This window comes from Kogia breviceps, chromosome 11 (genome assembly GCF_026419965.1).
Source record: "Kogia breviceps isolate mKogBre1 chromosome 11, mKogBre1 haplotype 1, whole genome shotgun sequence".
Lineage (NCBI taxonomy): Eukaryota > Metazoa > Chordata > Mammalia > Artiodactyla > Physeteridae > Kogia > Kogia breviceps.
In genome coordinates this window covers 82,626,426-82,638,992 of record NC_081320.1, presented here as the reverse complement: position 1 = coordinate 82,638,992, position 12,567 = coordinate 82,626,426, and the positions used below count along the sequence as shown (strand labels likewise).

The 12,567-nt window shown below is 57.1% G+C and overlaps 1 protein-coding gene across 10 annotated transcripts in view; it reads right to left on the bottom strand.

Moving 5' to 3' along the window:
* The window catches only part of SLC30A3 (solute carrier family 30 member 3), a 20,641-nt gene extending 8,231 nt beyond the window's left edge, over positions 1-12,410 (bottom strand). For 2 of the 10 annotated variants that reach the window (XM_067007909.1, XM_067007911.1), the window contains exons 1-6: positions 11,923-12,152; positions 8,040-8,221; positions 7,342-7,488; positions 6,302-6,500; positions 5,951-6,056; positions 5,576-5,710 (exon numbers count right to left, since the gene is read on the bottom strand). In XM_067007909.1, the coding sequence (XP_066864010.1) occupies positions 5,576-5,710; positions 5,951-6,056; positions 6,302-6,500; positions 7,342-7,488; positions 8,040-8,221; positions 11,923-12,017 (864 nt within the window). In that variant the 5' untranslated portion in view covers positions 12,018-12,152. Of the gene's footprint in view, positions 1-3,772; positions 4,594-5,575; positions 5,711-5,950; positions 6,057-6,301; positions 6,501-7,087; positions 7,242-7,341; positions 7,489-8,039; positions 8,222-11,922 lie in introns of those variants that run through there. The other 8 variants (XM_059079942.2, XM_067007913.1, XR_010835603.1 and 5 more) reach the window with 8 other exon arrangements.
* Between the last annotated feature and the right edge of the window lie 157 nt (positions 12,411-12,567).

Below are 12,567 nucleotides of genomic sequence, written 5' to 3'. Positions count from 1 at the left end.
TGGTGAGGACCTTCACTGCTGGGGCCCAGGTTCAATCCCTGGTAAGGGAACTAAGATCCCACAAGCTGAGCAGCAAGGCCAATCAATCAGTCAATCAATCAATAAATAAAAGAAACTCCTTGGGGCTTCCCTGGTGGCGCAGTGGTTGAGAGTCCGCCTGCCGATGCAGGGGACACGGGTTCGTGCCCCGGTCTGGGAAGATCCCACATGCCGCGGAGCGGCTGGGCCCGTGAGCCATGGCCGCTGAGCCTGCGTGTCCGGAGTCTGTGCTCCGCAACGGGAGAGGCCACAACAGTGAGAGGCCCACGTACGGCAAAAAAAAAAAAAAAAGAAAGAAACTCCCTAAATGCAGTTCTCCGCAGAGGTGGGGGAATCTGCCAGGAATAGGGGCAGGGGTCTTCCCAGCCTGACTCAGGGTCCTGTGATTCCCTCCAGTCTTCCAGCTGCCTGGGCTGCTAGCACGGCACAGCCCTCAGGGGGGCGCTGCTCCCCCTCTGATAGCATGGCTCAAGGCAGCCAGGATGGGCCCACAGCTTAGGGAAGTCCCCAAGGGGTGGCAGGGTCACTGGAGGGAGGAGAACACCGCTTCATCACTCTGAACTTGCTCTTGACCACAGACAGGCTGCTTCCCTGGTCTGCCAGGTCCTCAGCCCTCGCCCCTCAAACAGGAAGGCACGGCCCCCCACCCATGGCCAGCTGGCCCAGCGGCCCCCAGGGTGAGCAGCTCCCTGAGGAGGGCAGGACCTGCCCAGCTGCCCAGATTTTCCCCTTCAGCACCTGCCCTGTCTCCGCAGCATGAGGCCCTCCAATCCACAACCTCCCATTCTGGCTTTTCCGTCTGACTCATCGGTCTCTCTCAAGCACTCCTACAACTGCACTGAGCCCTCCCTCCTGTCCACCTCATCTTCCTCTGGCTTTCCCTTTTTTCTGGTACATCTCCACCTCGAGAGCGGCCCTGTCCCCTCTCCTCCCCTGGTTAACCAGCTGTGTAAAGAGCTGCCAGGGCTGGGCTGATGGATGGGCCCTTCCCCCGCTCTGCTCTTCCTCCGGCCTCCCCTTGTCCCCACGACTCCCAGCCCTTTCTCCTCACCTCTGCCTCCACCACTCATTTTTACCATCAAGGAAGGACACCAAGAGGAAAGGGCCTTCTGGATAAGGAAGTGGAGAGGTGGGTCAGGGAGATAACAGGGGTGTGCAGGCAGCTCCTGCAGATAAGGGTTTCCTGGACTCCCTCGGGAATGCCCTATGAATGGGGGAGAATGCTCCCGATTCTTCTGGGCTTCCCTGTCCCTGACAGAGCAATGCCCAGAGGTGGGGGGGGAAACAGGGTGGTGTTGAAAAGGGCTGGGGACTTAGTGCAGCCAGAACTGAATTTGGATCTCAACTCTGACGGTTACTAGCTGCATGATCTGGGGCAGGTAAGCCTCAGTTTCTCCATCTGTAAAGCACAGACAATACTGTCTGCCTCACAGCGCCTGGCACCAAGTGTAAGCTCAATAAATGTCGGTTCCTGTCCCTGCTCTCAGGGTGCTGGGTCACCCTTTTCCCTCAAATCCCTCACAGATTCCACCCAAAAGGTAACCCTTTCCTACATGCCCTCTGTATACCAGGCACACTTGTACCCACAACGTCATGTAACCCCTGTTTATAATTAGGAAAGCTGGAATGCAGAGGGGTTACCAGTGACCAGAGTATTAGCAGAAGGTGGAGGCAGAGCCAAGGCGCCTGAGCGCAGGGCCCCAGCATGGGCTAGCCAGTAGCAGCAGGTTGCTGGGAAGGAGCCGAGAAGAGTTTTGCTGAGAAACTCAGCTGTGCAAGAGCCTCCCAGGGCCTGGGTGGGAATGAGAGCCCAGGCTCTGCACCTGCCCCTGTCACTTGCTGGGTGACCTTGGGGAAGTTCTTTTCCCTCTCTGAGCCTCATCTTCCTCTTCATTTTGCAGGGGTATGGGACAGAGAGGGACTGCATGCTTTGTGAGGTCTCTCCCTGCCCTGAACCTTCTGTTCCCTCTCCTGCAAAGGGATCCAGCCTTGTGCATATAGGGCAGGGCTGCAGCTTAAGGCTGTTCATAGGGTAAAAATCTAGTCCTCGTTTTCCCCACTCTCTATTTCCTCACTCTTCCCCACCCCCATCCTGTCACTTGAGGCCTGTAATCAATGAGTCGTAAAATGAGAAAGTAGCAGGAACTAGCAAAGCATGGAGAGCAGCTGGGAAAGCCTCGGTGCCAAGCGTGAGGGACTGCAGCCCTTCGCCTGCGCCCAGCCTCCCGTGCTAGACTCAGGCCAGCAGCGACTCACCCATCCTGGTTGAGGGGCCCCCAGCTGAAGATCAGAATGGGGAGGCCTATCTTCAACGGTCCGAAGACCACACCTTAAAACAAGTAATGAAATCTATGTGTATTGACGTGGAAAGACGCACCCAGGATGAATGGCTGAATCATAAAAGCAGGTTACATGTTATCGCCTATAAAATAATCCTCTTATGTTGTTACGTAGAAGTCTTTGTACAGACAAGAAAATATGAGCAGAGAGACTGTGAATAGCAGTTCTCTCTGGGAGTAAGAGTATAGGGGAATTGTTCACTTTCTACTTTATACACTTTCCTTTGATAGGTTTTTATTTATTTATTTTTAGCTTTGGCCACACTGCACAGCTTGTGGGATCTTAGTTCCCCAGCCTGGGATCAAACCCATGCCCTGGCAGTGGAAGCACAGAGTCCTAACCAGTGGACCGCCAGGGAATTCCCTCCTTTGATAGGTTTTTAAAGCGAACATACATTGTCTTTATAATTTTTAAAAAATCAACACAATTTAATAATAAAGATATTTCCATTGTAGGGGAGAAGGCTTGCAGAAATATGCACAAGCTAATGAAAATGCTCCGGGTCTTTGCTTCCTGCTGGAGTTATATCAACCTAGGATGGGAAGGCCAGTGGACTCCTGCACTATATCCAAAACGAAAGCACAAAGGGTTTGATGTTTTCTTAAGAGAAAATGAACAGGGCTTCCCTGGTGGCGCAGTGGTTGAGAGTCCGCCTGCCGATGCAGGGGACACGGGTTCGTGCCCCGGTCTGGGAAGATCCCACATGCCGCGGAGCGGCTGGGCCCGTGAGCCATGGCCGCTGAGCCTGCGCGTCCGGAGCCTGTGCTCCGCGACAGTGAGAGGACCGCGTACCGCAAGAGAAAATGAACAATCCCTTAATGAGATTTGTAAGGTCAATCTGTTGAAATATATGATTCAATGTATATGAGGCAAAGGGAGGATAATTGTAAAAGAGGTCCTTGGTGTCCACAGCTCAAAGCTGGCCTTGGGGTTGGCTGCTGTGAGGCAGGGTTGGGGCAGTCGGGACTGAGGGCTGCTCCCCAGCACCTCACACTGCTTGAGAACAAAGCCAAATCAGCACCGTGATGCAACCCCTCTCTCCCAAAGGACTGCAGCTTCCCGCCAACCAGCCCAAGGCCACCCTGGCCTGCGAGAGCCTTTCAGAATGACTCCAGTATCCCTCAGCTCCTTGCCATCCAGCTTTCTCCTATAACCAAGCCCAGAACGAATGGGCATCTCCCTGCTCGAGCACACTGCGCAGTAGGGGAAGGCAGTAAAGGGACTGGCGGGTTTCAGCCTACATCAGAATGGATATTTGAGGGTGGAGAAGATGGAGAGGCTGGGAAGGGGGTAAGGGAGCTGTGCAAGGTCACTCTGGCTGAGGGATTCTATCCATTCCCAGATGACCGATTCTGTGTCCCCCTCCTGAGGAGTCAGCACAGGGGCTGAAAAGTGCAGTTAGATACAAGTTTATTGGCAGAGCTGCGGCGGAGTCCTCCCTCTCTCTGGGAGAGCCGAGGGCACAGCACCAACAGAGGGATGGCCAGACAGGTCCCCAAACAGACACATGGATGGTGCAGACTCATAGAGACCATAGCACAGCCACACAGGCACAGAGACACACAGGCCACAGCACCAAGACACACACAGACACAAAACCACAGGCTAGAACACACGGACAAAGTGCGGGCTTTGGGGCCCCTGCATAGACAGAGAGAGAGCCATGTGGGGAGGGGGCCCCTGCTGACCTCCCCCAGGCTTAGGCACACCAACAGCACAAAGACAGGCAGATTCCCCCAGCCAGCCAGCCAGCCTGCCACACAGACAAACGAACCGCACGGAAAGGAGGCTGGCGGCCCCCGCGAGCACGGGGAGCAGGGACCGCAGAACTTCTCCACAGCCCGCCTGCCCTGACCTCCCTGTTCAGCCCGACCCTGGCCCCACTCCCCACACACACTTTGGTCTTGCCCATTGGGGCTGGGGGGGTGGGGGGTTGGCAGGTGGAAGCGGGCAGAGAGGAAGGGTACGGACCCAGCTCCGTCCCTTCTCCGTGAGCAGGGAGGCAGTTGCTGAGAGTCCAGGGCTGAGCCTGGGCCTGGCAGTGGGGTGAGGGTGCGGCCGTGGCTCAGGCTTGGGGGGGCTCCCGGCAGCGCAGGCACTGGGCCATCTCAGGCTGGTACTGCTCGACCTGCAGGGTAGAGCTGGAGAATCCAAACCGGGAGTGGAGCCGGGATGTGGCTTCAGCCAGGACGGCTTCAGGGTCAGCCGCGGAGTCTGCCGGGCAGTGATAAGAGGCAGCAGGTTTCCAGGGGAATTGGGAACCAGCCAGGGGCCCAGATAAGGATGCGTGAAGGGGACCCAGCGGTCTGCATGGCATGAAAGCCAAGATTGAAAGGGAAGCTTTATTTTTTCTATCTATTGTATGAACAGTGTAAAACTGTCAAGAAGGTCGGAGAGACTCATCCCTAATCGACTAGGCTAACACACTAGACCGTTGTTTTTCTATTCTCTTCTGCTCTTTGAGTATCAGTATACAGCTGTGTATTTCAGCAGCCATACCACCCGATTTTCCACGACATTCCAGATGTTAAATATTCTGTTCTCATTGTCCCTCTAGAGTTACCATCAAATATCCTACAAAGTATAATATTTTTGGCATCCAAATTGCATGTCTCTGATTGCTTCTTGCATCTGGAAGAAACTCAAAAATTCTTTGTCAGCTTGTGAGTCACCATATATATTTTAAATAGTTGAACCATAATGTAGCTAAAATTTTATATTCCGCTTTCTCTCTTAGCATTATACCATAAACATTTTTCCTAGTTGCCCCACAGTCTTCATAATCATCAATTTTTAAAACTTACATGATACCCCACTGAGTGGAGTAGCCATAATTTACCTAACTGTGCCCCATCACGAGACCTGTAGATACCAGTGACCTTTTAAAGGGTTGCTGGCTCCCCGCACTACTTCAGAGAGAGTGAAACCTCCCCGAGAACACCCTGTCCAGCCAGAGATCCTTGCCTCCAACATACGAGAGAAAGAGAGAGAGGGGGGGAGAGAGGGAGAGAGAGAGAGAGAGAGAGAGAGAGAGAGAGAGAGAGAGAGAGAGAGAGAGAGAGAGAAAGAGAGATAAAAGACAGAGAGGTGGAAACCATTCGCAGTTAATTCAGACCATTTCCTATGTTTGGATGGTGGTACGGGAAGGGAGAAATGTTTTCTGGAAAGTAACTGGCTGGGGTCGGTGTGGACTCACCAATGGCCAGGTGTGCGGAGGCAACATGGTAAGTAAGCGTAAGGGACCACAGGTGCAGCTCGTGGGTTGCCCGAACTCCTGGCACTGACAACAGGGTATCCCGCACAGGTTCAAACCCCACATTTCGGGGGGTACCTGCAAGCAGCACCCACCGTGCCTTATTGCCAGGGCCACTCCTGCCCAGAGGCCAGGACCCCACCTCCCCCACCCTGTACCACTCACCCTGTTGATCCCCACAGTTTACCCCACCCCTGAATCCTCCTTCCACCGATAGGCCTTCTCCCCACACTTTCTCCAGAGAAAACAGAGGCGCCTAGTCCTGGGGTGAGGTCAGAGAGGGCCCCGGGGGGCGGGGAGCAGTGGCGTCTGACTCACCTTCCATGAGGACGCGGAGAACATCTCGGAGGGTGGGAGCGGTGGATCCAAGAGCACAGATGGAGAAGAGAAAGGTGCTGATGGGGTCAGCTGCCTTGTATTGAGGCTGTAGAGAAACAGAGCCCTAAGCCTGGCAATCAGGGACCTTTCAAAGGAAGACCTAGGGGCAACCTGGACAAACAGGACCTGCGAGGCCCCTGAGAACCGTACTGGGGTGAAAGGGACAGTAACTCTGGGCCGGGAGTCCTGGGGAGCTGGGAGGCGGAGTGGGGTGGGTGGGGGTCCAGGGAAGGAGGGGCTGGGGGGTAGAATTGGGGGAGGGAGGCTGGGGCAGGCTTGCACAGACGGTACCTTGAAGTAGATGAGGATGGAGGCGGCCAGCACCCCAAGGCTCTGCAGAAGGTCCCCCAGCACGTGGACAAAGGCCGCCCGGACGCTGGTGTTCCCCAGGGGCAGGGGCTCCCCAGGCCCCTCCTCCAGCGGTGCATACTCTGCCCCCCTGGACCCGTGGCTGTGGTGGGGCCCGGCCTGGTGCAGCACAAAGGCCATTCTGAGGGGGAAGCAGAGCAGCTCAGCCCAGGTGGCCTGCTCCCAGCCTCCTCTGCCCACTTCCACACCTTCTCCTCTCATCTCCCCAGGAGCCCTCTCTCCATCTCTTTTCTCCCTATTTTCCCAGTCCCAGGAAAAAGACAATACGGTCCAAGAGAGACAAGTGATGCAGCCTGGGGGCAAGAATACGTGGTGCCAGAGACGTGGATTCAGATCCTGGCCCTGCTACTAAGGTACCTATGTGGCCTGGGCAAGTCCCCTGGTCACCTCTTGGGATCTCTCTGATTAACTGTATACCAGGAGCGATCCTACCTACCTCATGGGGTGGTTGTGAGCTTTAAATGAGACAGTGCTGATGACAGCCCCCAGCAGGGCGGCCAGTACACAGCAGGCCTTTAACAAAGGTCTTTTGACTCTGAATTTTAGGCCTCTACCCCAGTCCCTTCTCAGGCATCCCTAGAGCGGAGAGATGAGAAGAGCATGTGCGTGCTGCGAGTCCGTCCGGGACAGGAGAGGCTGCTCTCCCGCCCTGGAGGAGGAGTCCTCGCCCTGAACCCCACACGGCGCCTGCTCCACACTGGAACGTACAGCAGATTGGCACAGACTGCGATGCTGGCGGTCAGCAGCATGGCACCCCCCTCGATGTGGTAGTCGCTGTGCAGCAGGCGGATGAAGGCCAGGTACAGGAGGATGCCAGTGACCATCCAGAGGGAGACCACGGAGGCCAAAGCCCCCAGAGTCTCTGCAGGGGAAGACAAGCTATCAGAGAGCTGCCCAGGACCCTGAGAGGTACCTTCTGGCAAGACTGGGGGGGTGGTCATCAGACCATGCGGGGGCCCTACCTGAGCGGTGCCAGCCAAAGGTCATGGTGCGGGTGGCTGGACGGGTAGAGAGCCAGAGGGAGAAGAGGCTGCCCATCATGCTGCCCACATCTGCCAACAGGTGGGCTGCGTCAGTCATAATGGCCAGGCTGTGCGCCAAATACCCTCCTGTAAGGGTAAAGCGATATACGGTCTGGTCCATATAGAAAATATCATGCAGCGTGTGTAGAGGCATGCAAAAGAGACGGGGGGGACGTACACCAAAATGTGAACGGCAATTTTTCTCTGGTAATGGGATTACATGTGGGCTTTTCTTTTTTCCTTTTCATTCATTCATTCACATTTTCTAGTTTTCCTACAATAACATTTTTTTGACCACGCCACGCAGCTTGTGGGATGTTAGCTCCCCGGGCAGGGATTGAACCTGCACCCTCAGCAGTGAAAGCGCAGAGTCCTAACCACTAGACCACTAGGGAATTCCCTACAATAACATATTTTAAGAAGAAGAAAATAGGGCTTTGACAAGACCAGTTCATACTGATGAGACAGCCCTGAATCCCCTTGGTGCTGTCCCTCGCCCTCTCCCACTTCCTGAGTCCTGGGCACCCACCTCCCCCGTCCCAGCCATCCCCACCTTCCCTGCATCTCTACCCAGGAACATTCCTGGGACTCCGGGTGGGCCCGGAGGATGGTGTTGGAGGAACTGCTTTCCGACTTACCGACTACTTCCCCGGCCATGAAGACGCAGCACACAGCACAGGCGGCACACAGCTGCCTCTGCGCCTGCAGCCTCTCAGGGGTGAGACCTGGCTGTGGCAGAGGGTCCCTGTGGCAGTGGTGGAAGGACATCTCCACAGGTTTGGGCTCCTCGGGGAGGGGCTCGGAGGGCTCTGTGAAGAGACTGAGGCAGGCAGCCCAGTTCAAGCTGAGGCCTGATTCAAGGGCTAACCTGCTCCTCACTCCCAGGTCCTGGGTCCCCCAGACTGGCTTCATCAGATATCCCACCTTTCTATCCTTTCCCGAGGCCTTGTGGACAGAGGGCCACAGGAAAGATGGGGCTAAATGGACAACTCAGATTCCAGCCTCCCTTTTCTTTTCACGTACAGAGCCATAGAATCTCAGAGCACACATGGAAAGCACCTTACAGACGTCTAGTCTACCACTTATTAAAGAATTAGAGGGCTTCCCTGGTGGCGCAGTGGTTGGGAGTCCGCCTGACAATGCAGGGGACACAGGCTCGTGCCCCCGGTCTGGGAGGATCCCACATGCCGCGGAGCAGCTAGGCCCATGACCCATGGCCACTGAGCCTGCGCGTCCGGAGCCGGTGCTCCGCAACGGGAGAGGCCACAACAGTGAGAGGCACACGTACCGCCAAAACAAACAAACAAACAAACAAAAAACCAACAAAAAAAAGAATTATAAGTATGAGGTTCAAAGCGGGAGAGGACTTATGGAGGCCACACAGCTAGTTAGTGGTCGAGCTGAAATTAAACTGCAACCAAATCAATTCATTATGATAGGCACCACGAAGAATACAAGATGAGCAGGATATCCTTTCTGATCTCTGGGAGCCTCTGGTGAACAAGACAAATGTGTACCTAAATACTATGAGATGTAGCAAAACGGAGCTATTGCCTTAAGAGCAGTTAAAGTGCTATCAGGGCTCAGAGGGACAGACTGACTCTAATGAGGAAATCAGGGAACCAACTGCAGGAGGCACCTGAGAAGGGCCTAGAAGGATGGGAAGGATTTTGATAAAGAGGAGGTGCACGTGCCCGGGCGAAGGCAATATGAAGGGGAAGTGGTGTGAAAGTGTGGGGTGGGGCTCAGCACGTGGTCCTGGCCTTAGCGCCTCCCTGCTGGCCCTACCTCCTGGTGCCTCCACTCCCAGGTCCTTCACCTTCCCTCTCTAAGACATTCAGCTAGACGTGGCCCTTTAAGAGGAGAGTAGAATGCTGGGACCCAAAAAGCCTGAAGTTCCTGGCACAGAGAGCTGATGGCCAGATTCCAGAGCTGGGTTGTCATGGGGAGGAGAGAGCGCAGACTGGTGTGGCTGGGACTGGTGGCAGTAGGAGAGCTGGGTGTGGAGTCCGCCACACGTTAGCTGGACCTCAGCGCGACCATAAGCACCCAGCAGAAGCCACTTTAACTGCGCAGTGCAGTAAGCCTCCCTGGACAAGTGAATGGGGATGGAGGCCTCACCTGGGGATGCCAGAGGCTGAGCTCAAGCTGACTGAGTTTTCAGTCCGTTCTGGCTTAATTCTCACCCCCATTACTACCCAACCTGAACCCCAGCGAAAACAGAACCTTCCACAGCATAAAGGACCTAAATAGAAAAGTACAGTTCTAGAAATACTCATGGGGGTGTCACAAGAATACCCTTGAGAGAAAATGAAGGCTCCAGATAGAAATGTGATCACAGCAGTAAAGTGGGGAAGGGTGCCTGGGGCCTTGTGGCTGAGGACAGCTCTGCCCAATGGGCGAATTCAGCTGTGAGGGAGATGGGGGCACATTTGGTGCTTCTAGGGAAAATTCAAGTGCTGGCAGGTAGATTAACTTCTTGGAATGCCCTTCCAAGACTTAGAATCTGGGTGTGTATGATTCCAGGTGTGTTTCCAGAGGAGATGGGAGATGAGGGTGGCTTTGAAATCCATCCTCATTCTTCAATGAGACTACCAAGCAGCGTACACGTACTGAAGCTCAGTCGAGTGGGAGAGACAGAAGTGTGGCAAATGACTGACTGTGCAAGGAGAAGCTGAGGCCAGGAGGGTTATGAACAAAGGACTTTGGAGCACAGGGAAAGGAGTGACCAACTCTAAAGGGGATGAGGAGACCCTCACAGAGGAGGAGATGTTTAAGAGAAGCCCTAGGTTGAGAAAGGAGCTCCAGATACATGGGATGACAATGATGAGATATGCAGCTTGGAGCTTAAGTGTGAGGAACCAGGGGCAGGGCTGAGGAGGAAAGTGATGGGCTCAAAGTAACATAAAGGGAGATACACTGATTGATTTCATCTTTCCTGAGCCGTGAGATGGATGACCTTGACGATGTACTAGTCTGGGAGGAAGAGAAGAGAGGAGATGGAGGGGTCCAGAACAGACAAGGCCAGAGGCTCCCTGCGCAGAATCTTAGAGACAGGCAGGCAGGTAGGGAAGAGCCTCTTCCAGAAAATACTGCAGGATTTGGTGACTAATGGTCATATGAGAATGAGGATAAGCTGGGAGTCAGAGATGCAGGTCTGAAGAGCAAACAGAGGGTGAGCGGCCTTGAGGCATTGGGCAAGATGCCTTGCCTGGCCCTGTAGGACACAGCGCGGTCAGGCATCAAGGTATTCACCCATCAACAGGCTGCTCCCTTTTGTTTTGCATTAACTGGGCACTAAAGAAGGCCTCATTGTTGGTGTGTAGGGGTGCGGGGAGCTACCTGCTGTGTGCAGAGAAGGAAAGACGACTTGCTCTCCCTGGCCCTCTGAAACCCCCGACAAACAACAAATAGTACTGAGCGGGGTAGAAGGGAGACTGGCCTGAAGCAGGGTCGAAAGGTACGTGAAGAGATGCCAGGGCCACAGCTGGCCCGTCTGCAGTCCTCCGCGGGAGAGCTCCCGACGGAAGTCTCCCTCCCTTCTCCTCATCCACTCCCCCATCCACCCAGGTTTACGGCCCCCATCCAGGGAAGGAGCGAGAAACCCACAGAGGCACCACATCCGAGACAAAGGGAGAGGGGTTGGGAGGGAAAAGGAAAGATAGGGAGAGATGAGGAAAGAGAAAAAGCCGGAGACCCTGTCAAATTCCCGAGATAAACGGAACGGTGGGCAAACAGACAAAATGGCCAGCGGAGGTGGCCAGGGAGGGCCTGGAGCGGCCGCTCGGAGGGACAAGGCGGGCGCCGGGCGCGGGAGGCCGGCGGGACGCGGAGGCGGTTCTCCGGCCGCCCCCGGCCCGCTGTCCCGACCGCTCCGAGCGCCTCATTTCACACCTCGCCGCCCCCGGCCCCGTCTGTGCGTAGCCGGGAATACCCCCGCCGCCCGGACCGCACCTGCTCCTTCCTCACCGCCCCCTCGCTTCCCAGCGGCCGCCCGCCCCACGGGAGCCCGGAAGACCCGCTGCGGAGCCCGGGCCCATCGTCGGCCCGGGTGCCCACAGCTGGCCGCTCTGGAGGGGGCGCCCCGAGCCCGGGAGCGCGGAGGGTAGGGCCGGGGGCCCGGGCGGCGAGGGGCTCCCACGACCCCGGAGCAATGCGCACATCGGGGCACCTGGCGCGGACTCCGGCCAGACGGAGGGGCGGTCGCTCGCGGGGGAGTCAGACGCGGCGGGGGCGGCGGACGGGTCGGGAAGCTTGGGGGGCGGGCCGAGGAGCGGTTTCCCGGGACCGGGAGAAAGAAGGTAGCCGGGAGGAGGCACATCGGGCTGTTGAGCGGCGGGGGTCGGGGCTGGCTGGGCGGGCCGGGGCTCTCTGTGCAGCCGGAGGGGACAGGACGCAGCGCCACGAAGCCGAGGGGGTCGCGGTGCGCTGGGCCGGCCGGCCGAGAGAGACAACGAAGTGGACGGAAGGCGGAAGGTTGGCGCTCCCCCCCAGCCGAGGGCCGACCCAGGTCAATCCTACCTCTTCAAACGCAGGCCGCCACCAGCGCCGCCGCGGTCTCGGGGGCTCACCAGGCGAGTGGTCTCAGAGCCCCCCGTGGCGGGAGAGGGCTCCATTTCCCCGCGGCCCCGACCGTCTAGGCCGCGCCGAGGTAGGGAGAGGCGTGGCCAACCCCGCGCCAAGTCCGAGCGGCCAGTCGACCCCCAGACTCCCCGCAGGGCCTCGGGGCCACCACAGTGGAGGGAACTGCGGCGACTGTGGCGCCGTCAGTCCGAACTGCAGATCCCGCGGCTGCTGGAGCCCCGCCCCGCGTGGGGCGAGCTCCCCAAGCCCCGCCTCCAGGCTCCCCAGCCTCTCCCCACACGCCCAAGCCCCGCTCCCGGAGCCCCGTCCCCGTAGGCATAGCCCTATTTCCCGGTGCCGGAGCCAGGTGGGGCGGTGGGAGCTCTCTGCGCCCCCGCCGGGTTCTAGAGAACGCCTCATCTCCCTAGCCCACCCCTAGGCAGACCAGCCCCGCCCCTGCCCGAGCCCCGCCTACCAGTTCCCAGCCGAGCTCCTCAAGCCTAGGGACCTACCAACCAATCTTCGCCCAAGGGACGCCGCCCCGTGCAGACCCGCGCCAGGGCATCCCACCCCCTCTCCCCAGCACTCGTCACCTCGTGGCCC